The sequence below is a fragment of the Ursus arctos genome, unplaced genomic scaffold (assembly GCF_023065955.2).
Source record: "Ursus arctos isolate Adak ecotype North America unplaced genomic scaffold, UrsArc2.0 scaffold_3, whole genome shotgun sequence".
In the NCBI taxonomy this organism is placed as follows: domain Eukaryota; kingdom Metazoa; phylum Chordata; class Mammalia; order Carnivora; family Ursidae; genus Ursus; species Ursus arctos.
This window is the reverse complement of record NW_026622985.1, coordinates 60,655,920-60,682,375: the sequence shown is the minus strand read 5'-3', so window position 1 is coordinate 60,682,375 and position 26,456 is coordinate 60,655,920. Positions and strand designations below refer to the sequence as shown.

Genomic DNA, 26,456 nt, shown 5'->3' with positions numbered 1-26,456 from the left:
ACAAAGTTTTCATATACTATTGAAATTAAGTTGGCATTAATCTGAACTTGACATTTTTAAATCAAGATGTTAATTACGATCTCCAGGAAAACCACTAAAAAATGAATATATATATATATATATATAATTATTATTTCATATATATAGAATATGAAATTACTATATATATATGGCAAAAATATATCTACTTAATAAAAAGAAGGTAGTCATGGTGGAATTGAGAAACAAAAATTGACAAACTGAACAGAGAGACTGAACAGAGAAAAATAGAGAAAACTCAAATTACTAATGAAGAATGAAAGCTCATTGCTACTGACCTTACAAAAATAAAAAGGATTACAAGAGCACACTATGAACAATTGGATATCAACAACCTAGATGGTCTACAATGGTCAAATTTCGAGACACGCACAAACTCCTGAATCTTATTTATGAAAACATAAAAATCTGAATATATCTCTAACAAGTAAAGACATTGAATCAGTAGTCAAAAAACTTCCCATGAAGAAAAGATCAGGCCCAGAGAGCTTCAGTATTGAATTCTACCAAATGTTTGAAGAGGAATTAACACAAATCCTTTACAAAGTTTTCTAAAAAATAGAGAATATTTCCCAGCTCATTCTATAAAGCTATTATTATCCTGATCAAAAAACGAAAACATCACCACAAGAAAAGAAAACCATGGACTAATATCCCTTATAAATATAGACACAAAAATCAACAAAAAATACTAGCAAATTGAACCCAACAACATATAAAAAATATTGTACACCATGACCAAGTAGGATTTATCCCAGAAATGCAGGATTGGTTTAACATACAAAAATTAATCAGTGTAATACACCGTATTCATACAACAAAGGACAAAAACCATATGATCATCCCAATAAATGCAGAAGATATGTTTGACAAAATCCAACACCCATATTAAAAATACTCAGTGAACTAGAAATAGAAAGGAATTTCCTCAACCTGATAAAGGCATCTACAAAAACAGCCACAGCTAACATCATACCAATGGTGAAACAGGTTAGCTGATAAAATGACAAAAAAAAATAACTTTACAACCATGTCAAATTCTTTCCCCAACATTTAATTTAAAAAATTTTTAAGCCTTCAGAGGGGTTGCAAGAATAATACAATGAATGTCCACATGCCCTTCACCTAGAAACACCAGTTTTTAGTATTTTGTAAAACTTTGAGGCAGAGAGAGAGAGACCTTTTTCTGATCTGTTTAAAACTCATTTGTAGGCATCCTACCCTTAATTAAGCAATTAAGCATGTACCTCTTAAGGCTAAGAACACTTTCCTTTTTCCTTTATAACCACAATGTAACTGTCACACTCAGGAAATTTTGTATCAATCAGTACTATCATCAAAAATACAGTCTACCTTCAAATCTTCCCAATTTTCCTAATTATGTCTCTTAAAGTATTTTCTTCAATCCAGGATCTAGTCCATGCTCACGTGTTGCATTTAGTTGTCATGTCTCTTTCATCTACTTTATCTAGAACAGTTGCCCAAATTTTTATTTTTCTTCACAACACTGACATTTTTTAAGAATCTGGGCCAGTACTGAATTTGGATTTCCTCATAATAAGGTTCAGGTTAAACATTTTTTTTGTTGGAGTACTACATAGGTAAAGTTTCAACCATTACTTAAGATGGCAGGTTTGTTTCTTTAGAATGGTGTTGTTATTTCTTCGTTTTTGTGCAAGCATTTTTTGTGGGCAAAATATCAAAAGTATGTTTACCCAAAATTCCTCTGTATCAGTAACTTCTCAAAAAATCACAGAACAGCAAGCCCTAAAATGGCCATGACTCAAAGGGTCAGTTTACAGTTCATAAAGGGATAAGCAGTATGAAATCCATATACTTATATACACTGAATTCATTATTTGGTGCAGACAAATCTCGAGATTTCCTAATTATCAGTTCCTCTTTTCACGAAACAGACATGTGTCTATTAGTTGCAAACACAGTAGAGTTTGGGGTATAATACACTAACACACTAGTGAGGCAATGGCGAGCCCTTTCTTGACCCCATTATTTAAAATCACTCTCCACCCCACCCCAACACATTTTCTCCATCTTCTGTTTTGCTTTTCTCCTTAACATTTTTCACTCTTTGACATTCATATATTTCACTTTTTCTCCTGATTGTTGCCTACCTTGCCCACTGGAATGTAGGCCTCATAGGGGTGGACATTTTTATTTTTCTAGCTCACTACTGTCCTCCCATCACTTAGAACAGTCAGGCTCTCAATCCCAGTAGGTCCAAAGTAAAAACTATTATTACATGAATGAGTGAATGAATGGTTTCACTCATTGCATTAAAATATACCAAAGTCAGGGTACCTGGGTGGCTCAGTCAGTTGAGCAGCCAGCTCTTGATTTTGGCTCAGATCATGATTTCAGGGTCCTGGGATGGAGCTTTGTCGGGCTCCACACTCAGCAGGGAGTCTGCTTGAGGATTCTTTCCCTCTCTTTCTCTCCCTTTGCCCCTCCCCCTGCTTGCATGTGCTCTCTCTCTCTCTAAAATAAATAAATCTTTTAAAAATATATGTCAAAGTCAAGGGGCAGAAGAACTTGGGATATCTGAGCCACATAGCTCCTTTTCAAATATAATTTGATCAAGCTGTCTTTAAACTCATCTCTTCTCTCATCAGGATAATCAACATATGAGTTTTCTATAAGTCACAGGTTTGTTACAGAAAAAGATTACAAATGGGTCATTTAGTAGATCAGAAAAAATGAACACAATTATTAACCAATTTGTGACAAATACAAAACACTTACAGATCTTGACTATAAAGTTCTGGATAGGATACCCTCCACTAGAGGGTTTGGGAAGGTCTCCAACTTGCTTACCATCATGGTTATCTTTGAAGTTTTGAGGAAGTGGGAGAAACCAAAGAGGTATTTAGAAGAAGAAAATAGAAAGTTAAAAAAAAAAAAAAAAGGACTGGAGAATAAAATGAGTTCTCTATGGCCTGCCTCCTCCCTCCATCATGTCTTTCCATCACCCCCAAGCCCCAGGCTTATGCTTAGTTTAACATCAGCCTTTAAAGTGCATTTGGACTCATTCAATGAGCACTGGGAAGGTCAGAAAGAAAATAGCCAACAGACTGGATATCATCTTCCTATCTAGATTATGAGGTCAGAACTGAGAGTCTCAGAAGGAAAGCCTCTTCACAAGAAAGGAGAAACTGATTTCAGGCAAAATATCCTTTCTCTGAATGAATCCAAAAGTTCTTGTCAAATCATATCTTTTATAAACACTCAAACTGTATAAACCAATAAGTACAGTAAAGTTTTTTTACATTAATTAAAATTTGAGAGTACGAGAATTATTACATAATAAAAATAAGGTTTAAGAACCTTCCGATATTTGATTCTTTTTTTATGGAGGTATGACATACCTTTTTTAAAGTTTGAGATTGTTGGTTTGAATCCAAAACTATCTTACCAAACTTTAAACTAACCACAGGACCTTCTTAACTTAGAATTCTAAATTCTCATTCACCAATGGCACGTTCTCAGCATATGAAACCCATTGTGTTCCACACCCAGGAGGGTAAAGGGAAGTCGAAATGGGATTCATTGCCTAGAAACTTCAATCTTGAGTTCTGACTCTTAAACTGTTGACAAAGGTTTGATTTTCTCTCTGGGAACATGTAAGAAAATGGTAAGAGGCCACTCCACTGCTAGAAAGAATGACTTAGTGTGAAATATATTTATAGTCATTGCCAATTTTATGTTCAGGGACTAAGAGCAGACAGGGAGAGAGGAAAGAGATACTGAGAGCTCCTTGCTAGCCTCCACACTACAAGTTAGAAAATCCTGAGAGCCCCTTTGACACCGAAGACTTCCCTCCTGCTGAGGCCTTCAAAACTTTACCTTCTGGAGAAAAAATAAGTAAGACAAAAGAAAGTTTTTTGGCTTCTAAATTAGACTGGCCTTTCCTCTGAAGAGCCAGGCAGCCGCTGCGCCAGACTTGGGCGTCTGGCAAGCTCTCTGCAGCCGGAGGATCACATCACGCTGTTTGGCTGCACAAGCCCATGGTTAGCGCTGCTCTCCACACGAATCCAGCCAACAAGAGCCCTTCTTACCATTCAGCCTTGACCCTGTGTACATGCTCACAACGTTCTCAAGCACCGTGCTGAAACTGAACAGGAAAGATTTGTTTGAAGATTTATAAAGATAGAGGCGGTAATCCAACCTGCCCCCATTAAATATTCAAGTTGAGAGTTCCTAAATTTTGAGAATTTCTAAGTATCTACTTCCAAAGAAGGAAAAGTATTCGAGAACTCTGCTTGAATTTGAATTTGAATCTGCTCTAACATTCCAACAAGTCACCATTTAAAACTGAGCAGTGTCTGTGTTTGAGGGCACTGACCAGACTCCCACTGGGGTTTAGCTGACCTGGACAACAATGTAAGAGTCTGTTAGTGGGTCTTCCAAGCCAGAAAAAAGCTAATGCATAGATGATTTGATTGTATTTTCCAAATAAAGCAAATTAAGCTACTTATCTTGGGCAGGATGGTATTCAGAACTTTCACAAATTTTAATCAACTGTTGGTAAATACTATGATTGGAATTCTGCTTAGAAATATCAAAGGCTTGGTATTGTTCATCCATTTATCCATTTAGCAAATATTTGTTGAGTGCCTACTACGTGCTAACTCTATTTTAGTAGTAGGAATACAGCAATGAACAAAACAGTGTCCCTGCCCTAACAGTGTTTATATTCCACTAGGGCAGGGGGAAAAGAGAATGATAGAGAAAAAACCAAGTTTATCAGATAAGCAATTAAAAAGCTACAGGAAAAAACAGACGAGCAATTTGACAAGGAGTGTCAGATGGCAGAGGGAGTTGGTAGCAAAGTAGGGTCACCATTTTAGATGGCATTGGTGAGGAAAGACCTCACTAAGAAGGTGACATTCAGGCAAAGCCTTGAAGGAGATGAAGGAGCCAGACCTGGACATCCGGGGAAGAACATTCCAGGCAGACGGGTCCACAAATACAAAAGACCTGAGATGAGAGTGTGCCTGACGTGTTTGAGGAATCACGAGAAGCCTAGTGTGTCTGAAAAGGTGTATGTAAGGGGGAAGCATTGGAAGATAAGGTTGGGGGTGGACCTTTAGCTTTAACTCTGAAAAGGAAAGGATACTAATGGAAGACTGTGAGCAGAAGGAGGCAAATCCTTAGAAAGGATTATTCTGATAACTAACTTCCATTTTTACTTCATCCTGGTTTCCTGGCACAATATCAACCTGGCAGACCGCAAATAGATTATCAGTATGGCATGTAATGGTATTGGGCAGGAGGGAAGGTCCTGTTGAATATGAATGTGGGACCTGCTTTTTCTGTACCTTTCAGCATTGGTTAGACCTGTGCTGTCCTATATGGTAGCCACTCCCCATGGGGCTACTGAGTACTTGAAATGTGGCTAGTCTGAAATAAGAATGGCTTTAAGTATGAAATACACACCAGAAGTTGAAAACGTAGTATGAAAAAAGAAAAAAAAGAATGTAAAATGCCCCATTAAGATTTAAGATTTATATAATGCTTATATATTGAAATGATTTTGGTATACAATGGGTTAAATATAGTATATCATTAAATTTATTTCACCTGTTTCTTTCTTATTTCTTTCAATGTGGCTACTAGAAAATTAAAAATTGGAAATGTGGCTCACTTCCTATTTTCATTGGACAGAGCTGGGTTGGAATACTACTAGAACAGTGCTTAGAATTTCCCAAGGTGGCTAAGGAGACTGAGCAGCTCCTTAAATGATGAGAAAGAATGACTCAGACTGAAGAATACTGTTCCCTTTGAGCAAAAAGGAAGGCACCGGCATTTCAAGGCAAAGAGGCAGCTTGCTCATGCCACCTTGGGTAGGAAGGGCAATAATCAGACACCAAGAAGTTATCTGGTAGGTTTCTTCTCAGGAAACCAATCCAGGAAGTTCTGCTTTAAAATATTTAGGTTTGATATACAAATGAATGTCCTAAATTCAAACAGGTTACCATTGAAAGGACTATAACGAAAAATTATTCAGCCCTGCAAGAAAGGGAAGGCATCTATTAAGTACTCTCACTAGGCAGGGCACTTTGTACGTACCATCCCATGAAACCCTCACAGCCATCGGGGACTTCTTTTATTTAAATAAGAAAAAAAATGGGGGTGGGGGTGTTTGGGGCCCCAAAGCCCCAAATTTCCTTTGAAATCTTTGATTTTATTTTTACAACAAGAAGCAAGAGATCCTTATCTTTTCCAGTTTGCATAAAACTCTTCCGGCATGGAATAGCTTTGTAGGTCCTGTTTGCTATGGCAACCATATTTATAGATGGAGGAATAAAACATAAGGTTCCTGGATATTTTTTGCCAAGAAACGGTCCCTTATTTTATGAATGAAGAAACTGAGGCTCAGAGGTATATTCATTTGCTAGAGAAGCAGAGCTGAATTAAACGCCAAAGACTATGTCCTCCCACCAGAGCCCTCAGGCCAGATCCCGGGGGGAATACACAGAAGTCACCTGTTATCCCCTGACTCTATTAATACTATGGCCATGGTTACCCCACCCAATGGAAAACTCAAGCCTCTTCTGTAACAACACTGGACAATACCTGGGATGAGAAAGAAACAAGAGTTAACATGGAGAAGGAAGCAACACTTAACATCTGCACAGGTCTCAAGGAACAAACACAGCTGAAAAGGCCAGGGGACTCTCCTTAGAGAACCTTAAAACTCTTCCAGAAAACTCTCAATCTCATACTACTTGATTTTATACTAATGTGGGAAAATGGCAAACCACAGCAATGCCTTTCCATCTCTGAACAACAAAGCTAGGGTTGTGTAAGAAGCTACAAACTTCATATTTAGCAACAGGAGTGAGAGAACCCAGCCACTGGAGTTCTATTCTATTCCCGGCTCTCACTACCATCATATTGTACTGTCTTACCATTACGTTGGAGGGAAAAAGAAAAGCTAGGACTATATTTCTAATCATTGTTCTGCAAATAAAACCCACAAATACATTTTATGAGTGAAGACCTTCATGAGATCCAAAATGCATGAGAGCCTCTTCCTCCTCATTCTAGACTTATTGAAAACACCAGACATGTTTTGATATTTCAGAGAAGCTTTATGACTGAAGAGTCAAAAATAGCTTGTCTTTTTAGTTTTTAAATATAACTTGTGGTATAGCTACAATAATAGGTAGATTTTTTGCATCTCTGAATATAATTTATAATAATATTAACTATTTAAAAATATATGTGACTGTGCACTTGTCAAAACTCACAGCTATGTATAACAAAGGGAGCCAACTTAATTATGAATAAATTAAAAATTAATGCATTAATTTTTTAAAAAAGTAAACTCTAAAATGTAATGATGACTTATTATTATATTAGAAAAAATAATTCTATTAACTGGTATTTAGTCTGTCAAATAACTTGCTTCCTGGGAAAACTAAGAGCTTTTCTGAGTCAGGAAATTATGGAACTGAAAAGGTTCTAACAAGCCCTTGTTTTACTTATGAGGAAACAGAGTCTCAGAGAGGTTAATGGGAAGGCTCTGAGTCACAAACTGGCCCGTGACAGAAGCAGGAGAGGACCCCAGATCTCCTCAGGCTGGCCAGTGACCTTTGCCCACAACGAAGCCCCCAAGGGAGACAGAACACATCTGCATGCTCTAAAACCATCCAGAACAATATAGAAGCAAAGGCAAAACTTTTAAAAATACCAAAAACTTCATTGCACTTCTCCTAGCGCTTAGTCAAATGCTTTTACTTAACTGATAGAAGTTCAGAGTAAACATCCAGTTTGGTTATAAACGAAATCTTGCTTCAATATATGAAAATTTTTGCGTTGGAAAAAATCCTTACAGCCTGATGTTTTTCTGGCGTGCGTTCTGTTCTTTCAGTTAGTGTGCTTAGTTATTAAAGACAGCTGTGTCCATTGCTTATGAATATTATGGATGCTGAAAACCTAATAACAAAACCAAAAATTCTCAAAAGTCCCCTCCCTCTCCTTTTCTTGAACTTGAAGCTGAAAAGAAACACATTTTCCACCAATGTCAAGAACTGTCACTCCTGTCATCTACCAATCACATTCATAAATTCAGATTGGTGAGGGAAAAGAACCCTAAAGTCAACACCGCCCTACAACCAAGACGTGAAAGTATATTAAAGCTTGTTTTGTCATATTAAAGCATGAAAAAAAGTAAGATGTGTATCAGTATGAATGATGGTGAGAGTAATTTTTCATACTCATTTTGAAATTAAAAAGTAGCTTTTCTATTATTGAATTTTCATTCTTAAAATACAACCAAAGTATACTGCCGTCTAATGAGTAACTGCTTTTATTGATGTTTGACTATATTACAAATTTATATTTAATCAGAGCAAAAATGAAACAGAGACCTTTTTCCCCTCACTAAAGAAAATGTCATGGACAAACTATGGCCTTTCTTTTGGTTCGTTATGAGTAACAGTTTTTCCTTGTGTTTAACTCCAGCAATATTCAGAGGTTTAAAAAGTCCCTGCATAGGACATCTGGAACAAAATATTGCTAATTGTGATCACATTGTCTCATTCTGATGTGTATCACAGAGAACAGAAGAGGCACTAGGCAAAACAGCAGTGCACAGAATTACGTGATAGATAGTGTTTGACACTGGATATAACTCTGGGTTGTTTATACATTTCATGGTGCTCCTTGCACAGAAGGTTCATCCAGATCCTGGAGGCCTGTCCCCTTTCCAAATACCAAAATCTGCTCAATATTTCAAGCTGGCCCTTCTAAATCACAGTAAGAATTTAGGTGGGTTTACAAGGGATGATTCACTGAACTGACTCAGTGTAGGCTCAGAGATGGGCTTTAGAAGACAGTGTTGGATGTGTTCAGGGGAAATATTCTTCTGTGTGTCTGTGATCTGGTATCCCCCCAATCTTTGGGAGGACGGTGGCTCCCTGCGATCCAAACACATTGTTGCTTACATTAAACAAATGGTACCATTTAAAATTCCACTCAAAGGGAATGGTGGTAATTGAAGCCATTCACAGGACCACAAAAGCACTGCCACCCTCCAAATTGAACATTTGAATGACATTTAAAAGGTGCCAAAATGCGTAATCAATTCATTCAAAAGATAATTTTTGAATATCTAGTGTGCACAGAACTCTGGGATGGTTATTCAAGGAGAGACCAAGACGGCAATGAAAGTGAATTATGCCACTTTACTGAAACAGGCTATCATGCCAAGATACTGGTGAGAACCAAAGAGGGACAGCTCCAGGGGGACTGGAAATGACAGGGAAAATGGAAGCAGGAGGGAATGGAAAAGAGATGGAAGAGCAAAGGGAGTGGAGGGGGAGCCAAAAAGCAGAACCAAGGAGACAAGCAAATAGAGGAGCAAGACCCATGGTACCAAATTTTTTAAAAAATTAAGTTCTCATGATAATAACGGAGAAAAGATCAAAAATGTCTGGAAATAGTCGAAAGTATCACAACGCTAATATTTTATTCTATTTTGTTGACAAAATGGGATATTTCTTTTCACTTTTATTAATGCATGTTTCCTTTCCCATCCTCCCATATCACAGGGAGATACTTCTGACACTTGTCCTCCCATGACGCTAAGGATTCAGAGCTCACCCCACCCCATCCTTACGTCTTCACACCGCCACTCAGATGTCTCCTCTCCAGTTTTTTTTTTAAAAGTTCTTTAGAGTGCATTCTCTTCCCTCTACAGGTTAACCCTTCATGTCGCTATGCTATTGAAAGGAAAAAGTGAATATGTAGCTTATTGTCTTCAAGGTTGAAACAAAGTCCCAAGTAGGAAGGTAGAAGTTTCTAGATCATATAACTCATTTTCAAGAACATGGATACTCAAATCAGAAAGTGTAAGACCAGGCATTTAGTCAAATATTTACTGTTTCCTATGTGCAAGACACTGCAGTCAAAGGTGTAAGGTACCTTATGCCACAAGAAACAAAATCTAAAACACAGAAGGAGGGAAGGTAGGAAAGGATGGGAACAAGAGCCCAGATGGAAGAACAGGCCTGGAAAGCAGGAGGGATATTTCTCAAGCTGAGCCAAGAGAGAAAAAGAAAGCTATGAGGAGACAGAGAGGTGGAAGGCTGCAGAGCCATGGAGTAGGGAGGGGGCATTGTAGAAACCCAAAGAATAACTTCACTTTAGCCTGGGAACAGGTACAGAAGATCACTATCTCAAAACAAAGGGCTCAGAGATGGAAAGAGAGGAGCTGAAATCAAGAAAAGTCTTGGACTAATTAAATTTGGGAGCTAACAATGTTGACTCACTTTTCTCTTTATTAATATATTTGGATCAAGATTTGAAGAGAAAAGATTGGAAGAACACACAGGATTTCTGCAAACTCTGCCATTATCCAACATTCAATATACACACTAAGGTCAAAGTACACTCACAGCATTTTTTTCAGTGTTTTTAAAAACACACCTCAACGTAACTAGGAGAAGATGAATATCCTTCACACATACATAAACTTCAATAGTACTTTAACCAGTCAATAGAAAAATGGGAAATAAAAACATAAGTTACAGAATAAACACAATTGACTAATTGATGTATGAAAAATGTTCATTTCCAGAAGCAAATTGCCAATGAAAACAAAGTTCTCAAGTGGAAAAACAGTTTTGGTGCAGGAATATATACACCTACATGCTGTAGATTAAAGTTGAAACTGGGACATCACTTACATAGGTATTTTAGCAATATACACACACATACACACAGCAACAGTATTAGTTTTTTAATACCAAAAAAAAAAAAAAGACTAAATAAATCATAGTACAGTGATGGAATACTATGTAGCTATTAAAAATAATTTTCAATTTTCAATGACTTTTTAATGAAATGGAGATACGTTCACAATATGATGATAAGTGCAAATAACCAAGATGCAAAACCGTGTACAGGATGTGAGCCTACCTAATTATATAACTATATGTAAACATGGAGAATAAAGGTTGGAAGGAAATATAACAAATCATATTAACAGTGGTTATCTTCGAATTACACAGTTGTTTCTATTTTTCAATCCATCTGGAATTTATATAATTACCATTTATCTTATAGTTAGCACATATTATCATATATCATCTTATACTTTGCATACAAGAAAAGTGCTGCATAATCATTTGATTTGGGGTTTATTTTTAATACACCCAAATCAATAAACTATAATTGTCTGGAGATAAAAAATGAAATCCCCTTCATCTTAGAGTGCTCGGTACCTAATATAATGTCTATCACATACCAGACAATCAGTTAAATGAATCATGATTGGCTGGCTGTAGAGACAAGAGATGAATGGAAAGGTGGAAGGAGGATTGGCTAACTAGTTGGGAAATTCTTCAGCATTTAGTAAAATCAAGATCTTTCCTGGGGTTTTTCAGCGATAAAAAGGGCTCATCATGTGACACAACTTAAAGAGAATAAAACGGAGAGGAAAAAATTAAAGGAATGATCTTTGCAAGGATAAATGGGAGATTTAACCAATTGAGCTCATTTTCCTACCAGCTCTCAATCTCTATTCCAAACTCCACTCGAATACATAAATGCATCCACTTCTTAGATGGACAGTAGAAAGCAACTGCTCAAAAACAATTACACATTTGCTTCATTCTACCAGGAGGATGAATCTCCACTCACAGAACCACTGAACCTTGTGTCCAGGTGAACCCAGCTCCTCTATATAATTTCCAAAGAGGGCTATCCCAAATTGCTGCTTCAACTCTGTTGGTGACTACTGCAAGGGATAGACGGGCCCCATCAGATAAACATTTATTTCTATCCATCTTTGGAAGCAGAAGCAGTGAGAATGGCTCTGTCCCAGCAACTCTCACATTTTCTTTGTGTATTCATAATTTCTTGGCGAGGAGACACACTATAGATCATAGCGTCTCCATTCTCCAACTGATGTGAGGGTAACGGATACGTGTTCTTCATCCACTCTGGCATCACAGTGACATACACTTAGGCTGAATGCCCAAGGCTGAAATCTGGTATGAGTTTAAACTTGCTTAGACTTGTGAACTTCTGAGAGAGGAAGTGTGGGAAGTGTAATTCACACTTCTATTGTGTTTGTACCTCTTGCACCAAAATTGAGGTTCTTTGTAAATGCTCACCTCACTATTATTTATCCCTCAAAAAGTCTGGTTGCTCTTCACTCCACAGATGCAAATGGCATTTCCCACTTAGGTCTACAATCATACACAATATCTCAAAATCACACTGGTTGGTCCGGGGGACGGAGGGTAGATGCGAGAGAAGTGACATGTGGCTTTATAATCATGAAGTTCAAGATTTCAATTCTTCTTAACTCTTTGATCTTAAAGCTATTAAACTTCTCAGAATCTCAGTTTCTTCATCAAAAAAGGGGGCTAATGCTTACTTAGCTTGTAGGACAATTTTGAAAATTAACATGAAATCATTATATATACCTGGCACAGAGTATACACAGTAAAAGCAGCTATTATTAACAATAATTCCTCTGTAAATAAATCATTTGCTGATCTCTTTTCAAACAATGTGTTCTCCTATGAATGCTCAAATGTCATACAAGACATTTCCTTTCCAAGTATTTTCCCTATTGGGCTCATTTTTAAGATAGTGGCTCCCTATGTAGAAAAATAACTTTATAGGCTGCTTCACTTATAAATTATATAAAGAAATAAGCATAAGGAAGCTTAGTAACTACAATAAATAAAGACATATGCAGGGATTAAAATCCAGTATTTGGACTGAAAACACATGAGGCGGGGCTGAAATAGGATTTAAAATATACAATAGTTATTTCCAGTCTTTTTAACATTAAAAAAATTGAGCTTCCTGTTGCTTTCAGGAACTCATTGAAAGTACTCAACTAGTAATATAGATAACTCATCTAGGCTCATGAACTCTTTAAGACATACCTTGGAGCCCGTGCCTCACTCTTCCTGCCAATTCTAGACGAGTATATCATACTAGTATATCAGTATACCAATCCAAATCAAGACCTTACAGTGAAAAACCCACCCTAAACTAGATGCCCTCCCAAAACCTCATAAATATCTCACCTCTGCCTTCTTCCTTCTAAGACATTATTTTAAGGTTCTGTCAAGGTAATGATCAATAAACGCAGTAAGCAATACACTTGGTTTTGCTTTATAAACGGGTCATTTTGGTGATATTTCCAAGAAGCAAGAATTTGACACTCCCATAACAATACTTGCACAATTATGGATTCAATCTAAAGAGAATGGCATTACAACAGACCTTCCAATAGAAGTCTTAGCTGACAGATCACAAGTCCTCAGATTCATTCTAACGTAAAAGACCACGATTCAGAACTTCATGGTCTAGCCAAAGACAAGTATAGCACCAGCCACTTTTCTAAGCAAGTTGGAGTCCCCTCCTAGTAGTCAAGTGTTATCCAGACCTTAAAGAAAAGACTCTTTTTTTCAACTGACTGTTCAAAACCAAGAACTTTTTGTCCTCAAGGTGATGGTACACCCACAATACAAAACAGAACACTGCAGCAATTATACCAGTATTTCAGACTACTTTTGAAAACTATTCTGAGGGCTTGGGGCCCACACTATTTAGATAAACTGCCCACATTAATCCAATTCACTTGATAATTGCTCAATTCTCCAATTTATTGCCCAGATGTAGCCAAATTTCTCCCTGTGGACAAGGAAGATACAATGACAGCCTGGATCTAAAATGTGCCAAATTGTACATATTACAGCAAGTCGGGGAGAGGCCCTGTGAGAAGGTTCAGGCACGGAGGGTCCCAAGTCCCCATGCAAGAGGAGCAGCGGTGCGGTTGGGAATGTGGGACTTGAATTGCCGTGGCATTGCGTGACCACAGAGATGAGGAGATGTCCCACTGCTTCCTATTAGAGGAAAGTGCGCTCTGAAGCTGAACACAGTGGAACAGGGAGAGGTCAGGCACGTCTCCCCCTGACTTCAGGGCAAGGTCAGCTCTGAGGGTACAGAATCATGCTCTCTTCCCAAAGCTCTGCCACAGCAAGTGGCCCTGAACATTGGCAAGTGCTTCCTGCAGCTTCATCTTCCTGCTGCCATGAGTAGTAGGAATATTTGAAGCTTAAGGAGCACTTTTCAAAGAAGACATCTCCAGAGAAGTCAACCGCATTCCATACAAAGCAATTTATTATAAGAGCTACAGCAGCTGAACATAAATCCATCTTCTTTTCTGAGCTCATCTACCGTGATGTGCATCTCTCTATTCCCTGAACTTGCAAAGACTAAATGTGCAGGGGGAAACTAAAGTCGCAGAGTGGGGAGAGAGGTAATGGGGAAAGAAAGGAAAGTCAAAGTCAGCATTCATTTGTTCATGAATTCAGCAATTATTGTGCATGCCCATTTTATATCAAGCAGTAAGGATAAAAACCATTGTAGCCTCATGGAGTTAAATAAAATCATCGTGAATTTAAAAAATCTAATTATAAATCATTTTAAATGTTTGGGAAGTAAAGTATGGGCTGCTCTAAAAGGTCTAGCAACATGCGCTGATCTCATCTTGAGAATCGGATCAAGCTTCCCCAAAGAAGGAATGTTTGGGCTCCCAAGTGTGGGATGAGTGGGTGTTAGCTAGGTATGGGGGATGATAGGGAGAAGAAAGGAGAGAAGAAAAGGCAGCCCAGGTAAGGGCCATGAGGTATTGGACCAGGGCTCCTCAAACTTTATCTGGCAAGTAAATACCCCTGGGATCTTATTAAACTGCAGACTTCAATTCAATAGGTCTGGGATAGGGCTTAGGATTCTGCATTTCTAACAGTCTCTCACATGAGACCAACGCTGCTGGTTGGGTCCATACTTAGAGTAGTGAGGACTCTGAGGATCTGCCCAGAGGCCAGAGCAGAGAGAACATGGGAGGACCAAAGATGAGGCCAGAGAGCTTGGCAGAGGTCAGATCATGCCAGGCTGTTCAGACAATCTTAAGGAATTTGGTCTAAGAGGAGCAGGAACCATGAAGATCTCCATTTGCTTTGTTCTCTCCAAATAACCTTCCGAGGAGTTTCACTTTCCCTGGGAGACAGCACTTTGCAATATCTAAAGTGTGAGAGCAAAGGTGTTTATGGACTTCATGGCTTCTAAGAGCCAATAAAGTACAGCTCCTTCATCACAGACAGCCCATTAACAACCCATGTTTATTAGTAAAAATCCTCTGAACTTAATACGCCTTTGTCAGCAAAAGTAATTGATCTTGGCCAGTTAATTTGGCTGGTTTTGCAGACTGAGGACTTGCCACTCTTTTAAGAGTATCCTACAAACTCTGTGGGCTTTACTCCCTTCAGTAAGGAATTTCCAAGAATGCTGAGCCCATAGGGTTCTTAAAATAGTTTGGTAAAAGAGAACACAAACATCTCTCATTGGCACCTTGGTCTTTAGTCTTACAAGTCTGAAGACGTCGGGTTTTACAGAAATGTCTGTGCCAACTGCCACCCTCCTGTTCTCTGAAAATTTGACTGACTGAACAAAGGCGTACAGAACTGTGTGCTGTCCAGTTAGGCAGGTAGTAAAACCTCAAGCTTAAACAAAAAAGAAACAGATGTGTGCTTTAACCAATGCTTGGTATACTTTATAAACAATTCTTTGCTTCTGTGTTAGGAGAGAATCATCTTCTTTCCATTTTAAAATGAATGTAGGACTTATTCACACTGAACACATGCCATAAGGAATGCACCCCAGTATGACTCAGCCAACTCTATGGAACAGCCAAAGGAACTCGGGTTTTCACCCCCCCCCCATTAGTATAGGGACTCTGGAGAAGTAATTCTCTTGGCTCTCTTATTTATGTAATGGGCAAATGGGGATTATATAGTTTAGCGAGTGATAGGAAAGCACCGCATTTTCTACTTGAGTCATGATGATATTCACACCTAAAAATGTTAGATGCTCTGCTTCTAGAATGAGTAAGAGCAAGAGATTGTGGAATCCTCTCCAGATATCTTCAAATGTTAGCATGTTCTCAACTGTCTGGAATGCCATATATACTGTCCTGACTTAAATCAAGGATGTAAAATCATGCATAAGGCATTTGTTTCATTATCTAAGGAATCCATCTCAAGAAGATGAAATGTCTTTCTGGTGGTCTGCCCCTGTCACCACATCACAAAAACATGGGTAGACCAATTTTCACAAATTTGGAGAGTGTAACTAAAAGGGCTGGATATAAAATATAAGCCACATGGTACATGCGATATTTACTTGAGAGTGAGGAAGACCTCGGAGAGTTGGCAAGTCATCCGTCAGAGAGGGCCAACATACACTAGCGATGCTTTGCATGCACAGGATGCCTGAGGTTGTCTCCCAGGCAAACAAAAATCTAATGAGAATGGGATATCTACATACAATAGCAATTCTCCTAGGCAAGAAGGGGCTGGCCAGCTCAGAAGGGCAGAATCGTCACTGGAAGAGAAGAGATCACTGGGTTATAATGTACTGCGTCACAAGACAGCAATACAAAAGAATGCTAACATCACTGAATGCTCACACCGCTAAGTACTGAGGTTAGAAAGACATGCGTAAGCAGTCTCGGCTCTTTCCCTCACGGAGCATGCAGTCTAACGCAGACCATAGGAAGACAAACCAGTAATCATGCTACAACCTGCTACCTGGAAGTGTGTGTGTGTGTGTGTGTGTGTGTGTGTGTGTGTGTCTGTCTGTGTGTGTGTGTGTGTACACACGCGCACGTGTGCATGCTCGAGAGAGAAAGAGAGAGAGAGAGAGAGAGAGAGAGAAGGAGGAAGCAAAAGACGGTAGGCGAGCTAGCCAGTGTTAGCCATGAGCCTCAGGACCACAAAGGAGAAAACGTTGCTGCTAGCATCTGGGAAACAGAGCAGTCAGCGAGTTGCAGTGGGATGGTGATAACCAACTCTGAGAGCTCAAGCACTCACCAGGTGAAGAAGGAAAAGAAAGAATTCCAGACCAGGCAGCAGCAGGAACAAAGGAAAACACGGGAGCTCCAGTGTCCTAAAGATGTGTGCATGAATATATACATATGGGTATGTGCACGTGTGTGCACATATATACTTACATATTCGGAGATATAAACATATTAATGTGTTGGGGGCACCTGGGTGCCTCCGTTGGTTAAACAACCAACTCTTGATTTCGTCTCAGGCCATGTCTCAGGGTCATGAGATTGAGCCCCTCATCTGGCTACACACTGTGCATGGAGCCTGCTTAAGATTCTCTCTCTCCCTCTCCCTCTGCCTCTCCCAGCTCATGTGTGCTCGCTCCCTCTCTCTCACTTAAAAAAAAATTAAAGTGTAGTTTGTGTGTGTCTATGTACCGTAGACACACACAAATGAACATGCCGTAGCTGTGTTGCTGCCCCATGCCGTCCTCCCACACTAAGCTCATGAGTGTGCACACCAGACTTCCAACTGCCGGCACCGATGCTTCTTCCTCTTGCTGCTGAGGCCACTTTGTCACCTGACTGGCAGTTTCATAATGGTACCCAATCAACACCCCTCTGGAGCAAATGGGAATTGCTGTAAACATATCTCCTCTCCCTTACCTCTCAGGCAGGAAATTCTGAGGCACCAATTCCACACTGACTTCCAGAGTTTGCCCAGGAGTGCACTCCACTGAGCACAGTGATATTCGCTTGGTGACATCCCCTCCACTGGCTGCCTTCCCTCCTCGTCTCATCACCGACACTCCTCAGCCAGCGTCCTAGCTCCCACAGAAACGACTTACATGCAAATCTTTGTCTCAGGGTCTGTTTCTGGGGGAATCCAAACTTAGACATGGACATGTGTGTGTTTGCATTTCTATTTATAGGCATGTTTCTATAGACTTGTGTATTTATGTGGATATATACATTCGTAGATTGAGACACATACACACATGTACGCACACAGATACCGCGTACGTGCTCAAATGTGTAAACGTGTTTATAGCTCTCACAGGACAGTACTGCTTTCCTTTTTACTGATGCACACTAGGCTACTATATACAGTCTTCTTTTTTTACAGGGGAATCTAGAGCCTACGCCCCTTCCTATAGCCTCCCCAGCAGAGCATTTAGCCTCACACTGGTCCTGCCCAAAGCCTTTGTCCAGCTTTGCCCCCTCGGTCAGCAAGACGACCCCTCACTCCTCCTTGCACCTTCCGTGCCAAAGCTTCCAAGCCTGCTTCTGGGCAGCACCCACCAAACTCTGGGCCTCGTGGTCCCAGGGTCAGGCTGTATGTTTACAGTATGACTTCTAACAAACATCTGTGGTTACCACTCTCAAAACAGGACCGTTTGCTGCCAAGACATTATCTTTTTTACCTTTAGTGTACTAGTGACAAAGGGAAAGAATATTTTAAAACCAGGTTATTTTAACAACAAGCTAAAAAAAACCATACCTGATGTCTCAAATTTTCGCATTCACGAAAAGAAAAACTGCTCTCATGGCTCTCCTCATATCCACACCTACGCACAAATATCCTATCCCCAGGCGAGAGCTCCTTCCTCTCTTCTCCTTAGCCTATTAGCTTTGGGACTGACATCGGTAACGTAAGAAAAAGCCACTCACTGCCCCTTAGTGCTAAGGGTGGCAACACAGAGAACTAGAAAGAAAATGGGATTAAGAAATTAGGAAATTAAAATACAGGAATGTAGAAAAGATAGAATATAGGTTTGGAGAAAACTGGCTAGCAGAAAAGGTCAGGCAAATAACATCTTTGGATTTTTATTTCTTCAACTGAAAATGAAAGCAGGACTTCCAGGGGCCTGAACTTGGCCCTCAGGTGTGTTTTGTTCAGCAAGCTGTGTGCTTACAAACACGTGAAATCTGAATACCTTGAACACATTTGAGTTTGTGACCCCTGTATGTATAGTTTCTAAACTCATTTCCAGTTCCCAACATTAGATAACTTTGTATGACTGTCATTGGTAAAAGTGCAGGAGACTTCCATCCTCTTGCCACCTTCTGAATTTCCTCCCCAAGGAGGCTCAACTGCGTAACCTTGGCACATCTTTTCAGGAAAGGCAATTCACATGGGTACAGATTTAAAATTTCCTACTGAGGGGCATCTGGGTGGCTCAGTCAGTTAAGCATCTGCCTTTGGCTCAACTCATGATCCCAGGGTCCTGGGATTGAGCCCCATGTCAGACTCCCTGCTCGGCAGGGTGCCTGCTTCTCCCTCTCCCTCTGCCCCTCCCCTTGCTTGTGCTGTCTCTCACTCTAATGAATAAATTTAAAAATCTTTTTAAAAAATTAAATAAATAAACTTTCCTACTGAAATGTGCCTTGTTTTTCTTCAATTTACCCAAAGGAATGAAATTAACTTAAAAAAATCATCAGAAAACTTCACCAATATGGAAGAATAAAATTAAGAAATGGGCTTATTATTAATGGCTTATTTATGCAAAAAATAACAGAAAGCTATTTAACCATAATTAGCAAGAGAAGAAGAACATGGCCATTGAGTCTGAATATGCAAACTCCTGTCCATCTTCATCAGGAAATCATTGTCATATCTTTGTATATTATTATAGTATTATGGGTATTATACATCTCATATTACATGCCTTTTATATATCTCGTCTCTCTCCCTCCCTTCCTTCGTTCCTTTCCTTCTTCCACCCCATACAAAAACCATCAGCCTTGGTCATGTTCACTTTAATGTGTGATGTAGGAGGAGGGAAGGATTTTAGAAAAGACACGTACAAGAATGGCAAATGTTATGATTCATGATGGTCCGCATATGATTCTACTTTGGTGAAATTAGGATGCTGGAGTTCTCCATGTATGTTTTTTTACTATTCTGATATGCATACTATATGTTCTTCATTACAAAAGATTTAAAGTTTTAAAAATATATGGTCGTACTAACTCCCTACTGTAAATAACTTGCGGCACTGATTAAGACTAGACTCTCCATCATCACCGTCACCACCACCACCACCAATGATCTGACTCTAAGTGTGAAGTACATTAATTAAAAAGATCCCTTTAAAATTATGACATACACCAAGTTCCTTCTTTCATTCCTAAGTACTCGGAAGTTATCCTTAGTATATGAATCACAAATCCACGGTTCTTAGAAAGGCAAGTCTATGGCTTTGTCTCACTAATCCTTACTCTGCCCTGAATCCACAGTTTAGTGCCCACTTCCTCCTGTCCATCCCCCAGTGAAAATGACCAAGCCTTAGATCAGGTTCTCTCATCCCACAGACTACACTGAGGCAAGCGCACTTATCCCCATCCGCTTCCCAGGTGACTGAACTGAGGAACTCAACAGCTACCTCAAAGAAAAGAGAATCCAGATCTTCCCAAAGAAGAAAGCAGGTGGAGGGAAACCAGCTTCTCTCCCTCACTCTTTAAACCAGTAATTTGCAACCAGGTGTGATCTTGTTCTCCAGGAGACATGTGGCAACGTCTGCAGACATTTTTGGTTATCACAACTGAGGGGGCTAAGTGCTACTGGCACCTATGGGTTGTGGCCAGGGATAAGGCCAAACGTCCTACAACGCACAGGAGCATGCATTCCCGATGCCCCCGCCACAAAGAACTACCCAGCCCAAAACGTCAATAGTGCCAGGGCTGAGAAACGTGCCCTAGAGCGATGAGCTTTTTCCTTGATTCCATGTCAATAGGGAAGGAAGGGAGACTGTAAAGAGAATCAGGGCTGCTCTTGGTGGATCCCCAGCCATGATTCACCAAAAGGAACACCCTTAGAACATCCAGGGAAGTACTTACAACACAGGAACACCTGGTACATTTGTTTCCTTCTGGCTGAAATTCCTCCCCTTCTTGGTACTGCACACCCTCAAACACACAGCCTGGAAAATAAAGAAAAGTTTAGAATTAGGGCAGCAGCCTTTGCTCAGCTTGACACTATGCTTCAATCCCCTGCTCATCCATCTTGCTTATCTATCTCCCACCTCCACTTCCACCTAGCAGAGTGTCCTCTTTAACCAGAGGACAAGATTGCTCCATAGTTAAAAAAAAAAAAAAAAAAAAGAGTACAAAAGGTTGACATGAGTCCAGAAACCCGAAGATGCTAGAAAGCAAATAAGATGGTCGAAGCCAGGTCAGCCCAAGGGGGAACACTGCACAATGGTGAGCCCTATGAGTCTAAGGAGCTCACCATGACCACCCTGACCACTAAACCCAGGGAAACTAAACCCAGAGGGGCTGGAAGAGGCAAACAGAAGGGAGCCAAGGAGAGAAGTCAAGCTACTGAGCAAATGACATGAAGAGTTGTCACTTGGTGAGTATCAGGAATTGTTCAGCCTCTATCATGCTCTTTGTACCCTTGATCTCACTCCATCTTCACAGTGAGCCCACAAAGTGGGGACTCCTGTCACTGTCTCCATAGATGAGAGAAATGTGGCTCACAGAGAGGAAGTAACTCACGGGGGTTGGCCGGCAGCAGAGCTGGGATTCAAACTCAGCTCTGACTTACCAGCTGTACCACACAGAGGGTCAGGCACCAAGGCAGGAAGGGGGAAAGGAAGGGCAAGTGATGCCACACAGTTTTTCAGACCCACTCTATGTGATATTAAAGAGGGTTAGCCACCAAGCTTGGCAAAAATAGGATGAAAAGCCCAGGAGGTGTCTCCAATTCAGAAAGACACACAGGACACTGCTGACTTCTTAAGAAATCCTACAAATGACCTGAAACACAGGCTGGCCAGTAACCCCGTGTCAAACAGGCTATGAAAGAATTGTCGGCTAATGGCAAAGCCACTTTCCTCAGGACCATCCTCACAAGGTGCTTTGCCGGAACAGCCGGGGTCACTTTCCACATAGTAGACAGTGTTGGAACCAGCACAGTGGTGCCAAAACAATCAGCAAAAGGGGCTCTTGTGAGAGACTGGCTCATGCCCCTGAGAGTAAGTATTTAAGTCCTACCAACTGAAGTCATCAACAGAACCCGCCAAACTCCTGAAGCTCTTGTACCTGATAAGGGGAAATGAGTATTACTGATAACCACCTAGTCTGGCTGCTGGACCTGTTCATTTTAAGTCTAGATATGGAGCCCTTTGTCCAACTGAAAGACATGGAACAAATGCTACTGAGTCTGAAGTTGAATCACTTGAGTGCAACTGTGATTTTAAAGTCTATTTGATACCCACGCCCAGAGCTAGCAATCAACCACCTCTTTGCTGTTCCCACTGATACAGAAAGACTTAGTATGCTCGGGTCCCTCCCAGAGGCTGTATCCCAGCATTGTTAATAATGGCAGGTGCCCAGGTGTCTCTTTTCAAAGCACACTTCCCACAAAAGGTCTTCAATTCTTTCATATATGTTTGCACACTGGTTTTGCCATCCAGATTGCCAGAAAGATTAACCACAACAATCTACATCTGACAACTTAAATAAGGGAATTTTAAATGAAGGTTCTTCATAAACTGTTCCCATCATAACCCACCATCATTGAGTAAAGTCAGACTAAAGGAAAGAGCAGACAGGCAAGAATGCCCTGAAATCTGTTTCAGGAGGAAAGTGACCACAGACTGTACATGTTTGTCATTATGCAGAATACCATTCTATGATCAATGACAGATCCCAGTCCTTCTGAATTACCAAGGAGAATACCCCGCGGCTTCCCTTGACTGTCTCTATCTAGACTTGGCTGAGTCCTCCCTCCCAAGACAAAGGACAATACATTCTAGATGTGGCCACTTCTGAGTCTTCTGATTTGCACCCCAAAGGTTGGCCTTTGAAATTAAAGAGAGGGAGCACGGTTGATTCTTGACCCCACAACCGAAGGCACAGAGCCTGGGCAGGTGTGGGGGGCGGAGGGGCAAGCATGTGTCACTGGCACACTAGCTTTTAAAGATCTGTCTCCCAGGGCATCTGGACCCAAGCAGAGCAATTATTATGGGGTGTGTTTGGGGCAGGGGGAGTTGTAGGTAGTGCAGCATGGTGGCCAAGAAAGAGAAGGGGCCAGACCCTGACCCCACCTCATGGGCCCTGGGAAGGTACTTATCCTCACTGGGTCTAATTTCTCCCTGTGTGAACTGTGGACAGTGCCTCATCCCTCACTGGATAGTCGTGAAGACTTAGCGCTGCAATGTGTATAATCATAGAGTTCAGCCTTTCCTTCCTGGGAACTCAACCAAAAGCCAAATGAAAGAGGCAATTGCTCAAATATGATAACTTCAACTGCTGAAATAAATTCACTCAGCTGTTTGTATACCCACATTTCCAAAGGCAGCCTAAAAACATGACCATCTCCTAAGTAAGGAAGAATGTTGTACATGCTGAGTTAATTCTGTACTGATAAAGCAACAGTCGCTTCAACACAACTGAATTCATATTTAAGAGCTACGATGATTTTTAAATCTATATGGCATATAAAATTTACTCTGTTATCCATCTCAAGCTTGCTGGTGTATAGGAATTATGTGGGAGGCCTGGATTCTGACCTCAGAGATTCTGATGGAATTGGTCTGAAATGCAGCCAGGGCATCAAAATTTATTTTTTTAAAGCTCCCCGGTGATATTAATGTACAGCCTAGAGAACTACTGATCTAACTTCATAAGGGCCCTTTAGGCATTTGGAGTATGGTTACATAATACAAGGCATTTAATGCACTCAGAGGCAAAAGGAACTCAAGCAAACTCTGTTTGATAGATACAAAATAATTGGATTATGGAAAGAATTCTTTTACTTTCAACCATTTTTCGGCCTTCTTGTAAGCTCATCTAAGAATACAAGCTTCACAGAAATCCCAATGTGGAAAGGAAGTTCGGCTCAATCAAGACTGTCCAGGGAATTCAGGAAGGTTAGAAGTAGTGGAGAGCAACTGTCCTCATTGCCATTTAAAGATGAGAAAAAACTGGACTCTCTGGAAGGGACTCAGGTCCAGACGCGTCTCAGACTGTATGAGGCAAGGGAGGGCGAGCAGCTGCCTGCAAAGGGAGTAGGGCTCATCTTTGCAGAGCATCCCGGCATGGTACCTGAGCCATTCCCCAGGAAGTTTTGCAGAACAGAAGGCCCTTTGGGGATTAATCTCAAAAGCAATGAGTACTAGTTGTGAGTATTGCCTCCAGTGAGGAAAAGCACTCAGAGTAAAAGCAAAACTCAGAACATCTGTCTGAGAGCATGGGCCAGGGGCTTAAAGGATCAGAAAAAAAATCTCTCACCTCAAAATCCCTGGGCTCAATACGTAAGGGCAAGAAACGATGCAGGAGGCCTTTGTAATCCTGTTCAGAAAAGTAAGAGGAAACACTCTAGCCACTGGAAAGGAAAGATCCCTTTGCTGTCAGCTAGGCAGTGGGGCCCTCTTAAAAGACAGTGGGTCTGACTTGTTGCACCACACCGAAAACTGAGACCAGCAAAACCCTAAGCTAAATTCACTTAGGGACACAGCTCTCAGTTTTCAGAAAACATCTGGTCACCTCATCACCAAGGCGAGTTTAGCCAAGATACTGCAATATGAAGCAGTAAAAAGACATTTCTGGAAGCAAGAGAAAGCCACAGCCTTTCCTTCCAAAGTAAGCGTTACCTGTGGCCCTGCGGAGTGGAAAGCAGGCCTCCGGAGCCTGGAGCATCCGCATGCCAAGACCTACAGCACATTGCATTCATCCTGGGCACACCAGAGGGTCCAACCGGACATTTCTGTGCAAAGGAGTTTGCTCTCTAAACCCATGATGTACACAGACACAAAGCAAGACAAGTTCCAGTCCGGAGGGGGAGAATCCTGCATTCTTCAGAGAGCCCGCAGAGATCTCACAGTCATGTGCTGTACCAGGGAGCCTGGCAGGCTTCCCTTCCTGAGAATGTTACCTGGACAGGTGGGGCAGCATGTTCCCAGATGCCTGGAAGGGTTTTTACAATGAACAACACATCGGACCTCAGACTCTGTGACAACACCTTCCTGAAAAACAGAATGTCACAAACATATCAGCCCAGAAGTCCCACTGAGGAGTGATTCACTTTGGGAAAGTAACCAAGGGAGTAGGGGAAGAGTCCGAACACCAAAAGTGCAAAGGAGGGTGGGTGTCAGGCCCAGAGGTCATGGGACCAATGAGGTCCCATCTCCCCAGCTCAGAGTCTTGATGCTTTCAAACTTGGAGCACAAATCCTGTTTTGACCCTGTCCTCGGTTTTTCTCTTTGGCCCAAAGTTCTTTCTTTTAAACCTAGTATTTAAGACCTTCTTGCTGTCAGTCCGTAGCTGACAGAGTCTAGTTGTTCATTCACAATTGTTTTAAGTTGTCAACACAGCTCTATTTTCTATAATTGTTATTACACTTTAAGCCATTAATGAGGAGGCACAGAGTACATGTGTAATACCCCAGAATGGCATCTGGAGACCTAATTCCTTACCACCCTTCTAGAAATATTTAGACCCGCTCTGCAATCTTAGAAACTTCACTCTGCTTCACATAAGAGCCTGGTTCTAGAGCATCAAATGATGAGATTAGATAAAACTACTTTAAAGTTCATACTACATATGGAAAAATAGAGCCTTTAGATCTTACTAATGAAATCAAGTGACTCATTTGCAAACTGATCTCAGGATTCTAGTATTTTAATGTCAGGTGAAACATTTTTTTGATTATTTTCAGAGTCGGCCTTTGAAGAATTTTATCCATATTCTCTACCCATTTTATTAATGGATTTGTGTGTTTATTTAATTTTGTTTTGGGAGGGCTAGCACAGGCTGAAAAAAAAATGTAACAATGTGACAACTAGATAATTTTCTTCATCCTGTCTGCTACCATATTATCTCAGGCCAACAAGGAAAGTTATATCTTAGATGTCTTCATATTGGTGAGGCCTGAGGATTCCACTACCAGAGGAATTTATTGTGGTCTGTATCACATTTGGAAAAGAAAAGAACAACTGTCAAAATATCACAATCTACAACATCAAAAAAGGATCTGTGCCTTAGTTACATAACTGAAGCAATGCAAAAAGCTATGGCCCAAGATCAATTTCCCTTTAGTATCTGCAATCCAGATGGAGGATTCAGATTTGTTCCCAGCCTGAATTTCCTGTCTGTGATCTTCAGATTTTTCTCTTTAGTAAGAAAGTAAAAGTGGAAAATACAGGTAAGTTTTTCACCATTGAAACTCTTTTGGTAGGAGGATTTAAGAAAGAAGCTAGAATTCAACTCAAATGGAAATAAACCAGGTTGTTGGACTAGCTGTTACCTGTCTGATACCTAGTCCTGCCCAGTCCATGCAGCCTCTACCACAAGTGTCTTTAGTGATGCTTACCATCACCTTGGGAGATGGTACCAGCCTCGCTTCACAGGAGATGAGACTGAGAGGTCCAGAGAGGTGAAGAAACAAGCTATGTGAGGGACAGAGCCCATATTTTGTACTCTCTACACTGCACTCTCTCCTCTGTGAGTGATCTTGTGCCCTGAGAAGGGAAGAGCTTAAAGAGTTTGCAATTGTGCCATTCTGTAGAGGGGTGTCTTAAATGAAGCC

General features: G+C 40.6%; 1 protein-coding gene across 4 annotated transcripts in view; it reads right to left on the bottom strand.

Moving 5' to 3' along the window:
* BMPER (BMP binding endothelial regulator) overlaps positions 1-26,456 on the bottom strand; it is a 241,060-nt gene that overhangs the window by 155,161 nt on the left and 59,443 nt on the right. For all 4 annotated transcript variants that reach the window (XM_044387480.3, XM_057304229.1, XM_026509040.4 and 1 more), the window contains exons 5-6: positions 24,804-24,894; positions 20,762-20,844 (exon numbers count right to left, since the gene is read on the bottom strand). In XM_044387480.3, coding sequence (XP_044243415.3) covers positions 20,762-20,844; positions 24,804-24,894 — 174 coding nt within the window. The remainder of the gene's footprint in view (positions 1-20,761; positions 20,845-24,803; positions 24,895-26,456) is intronic.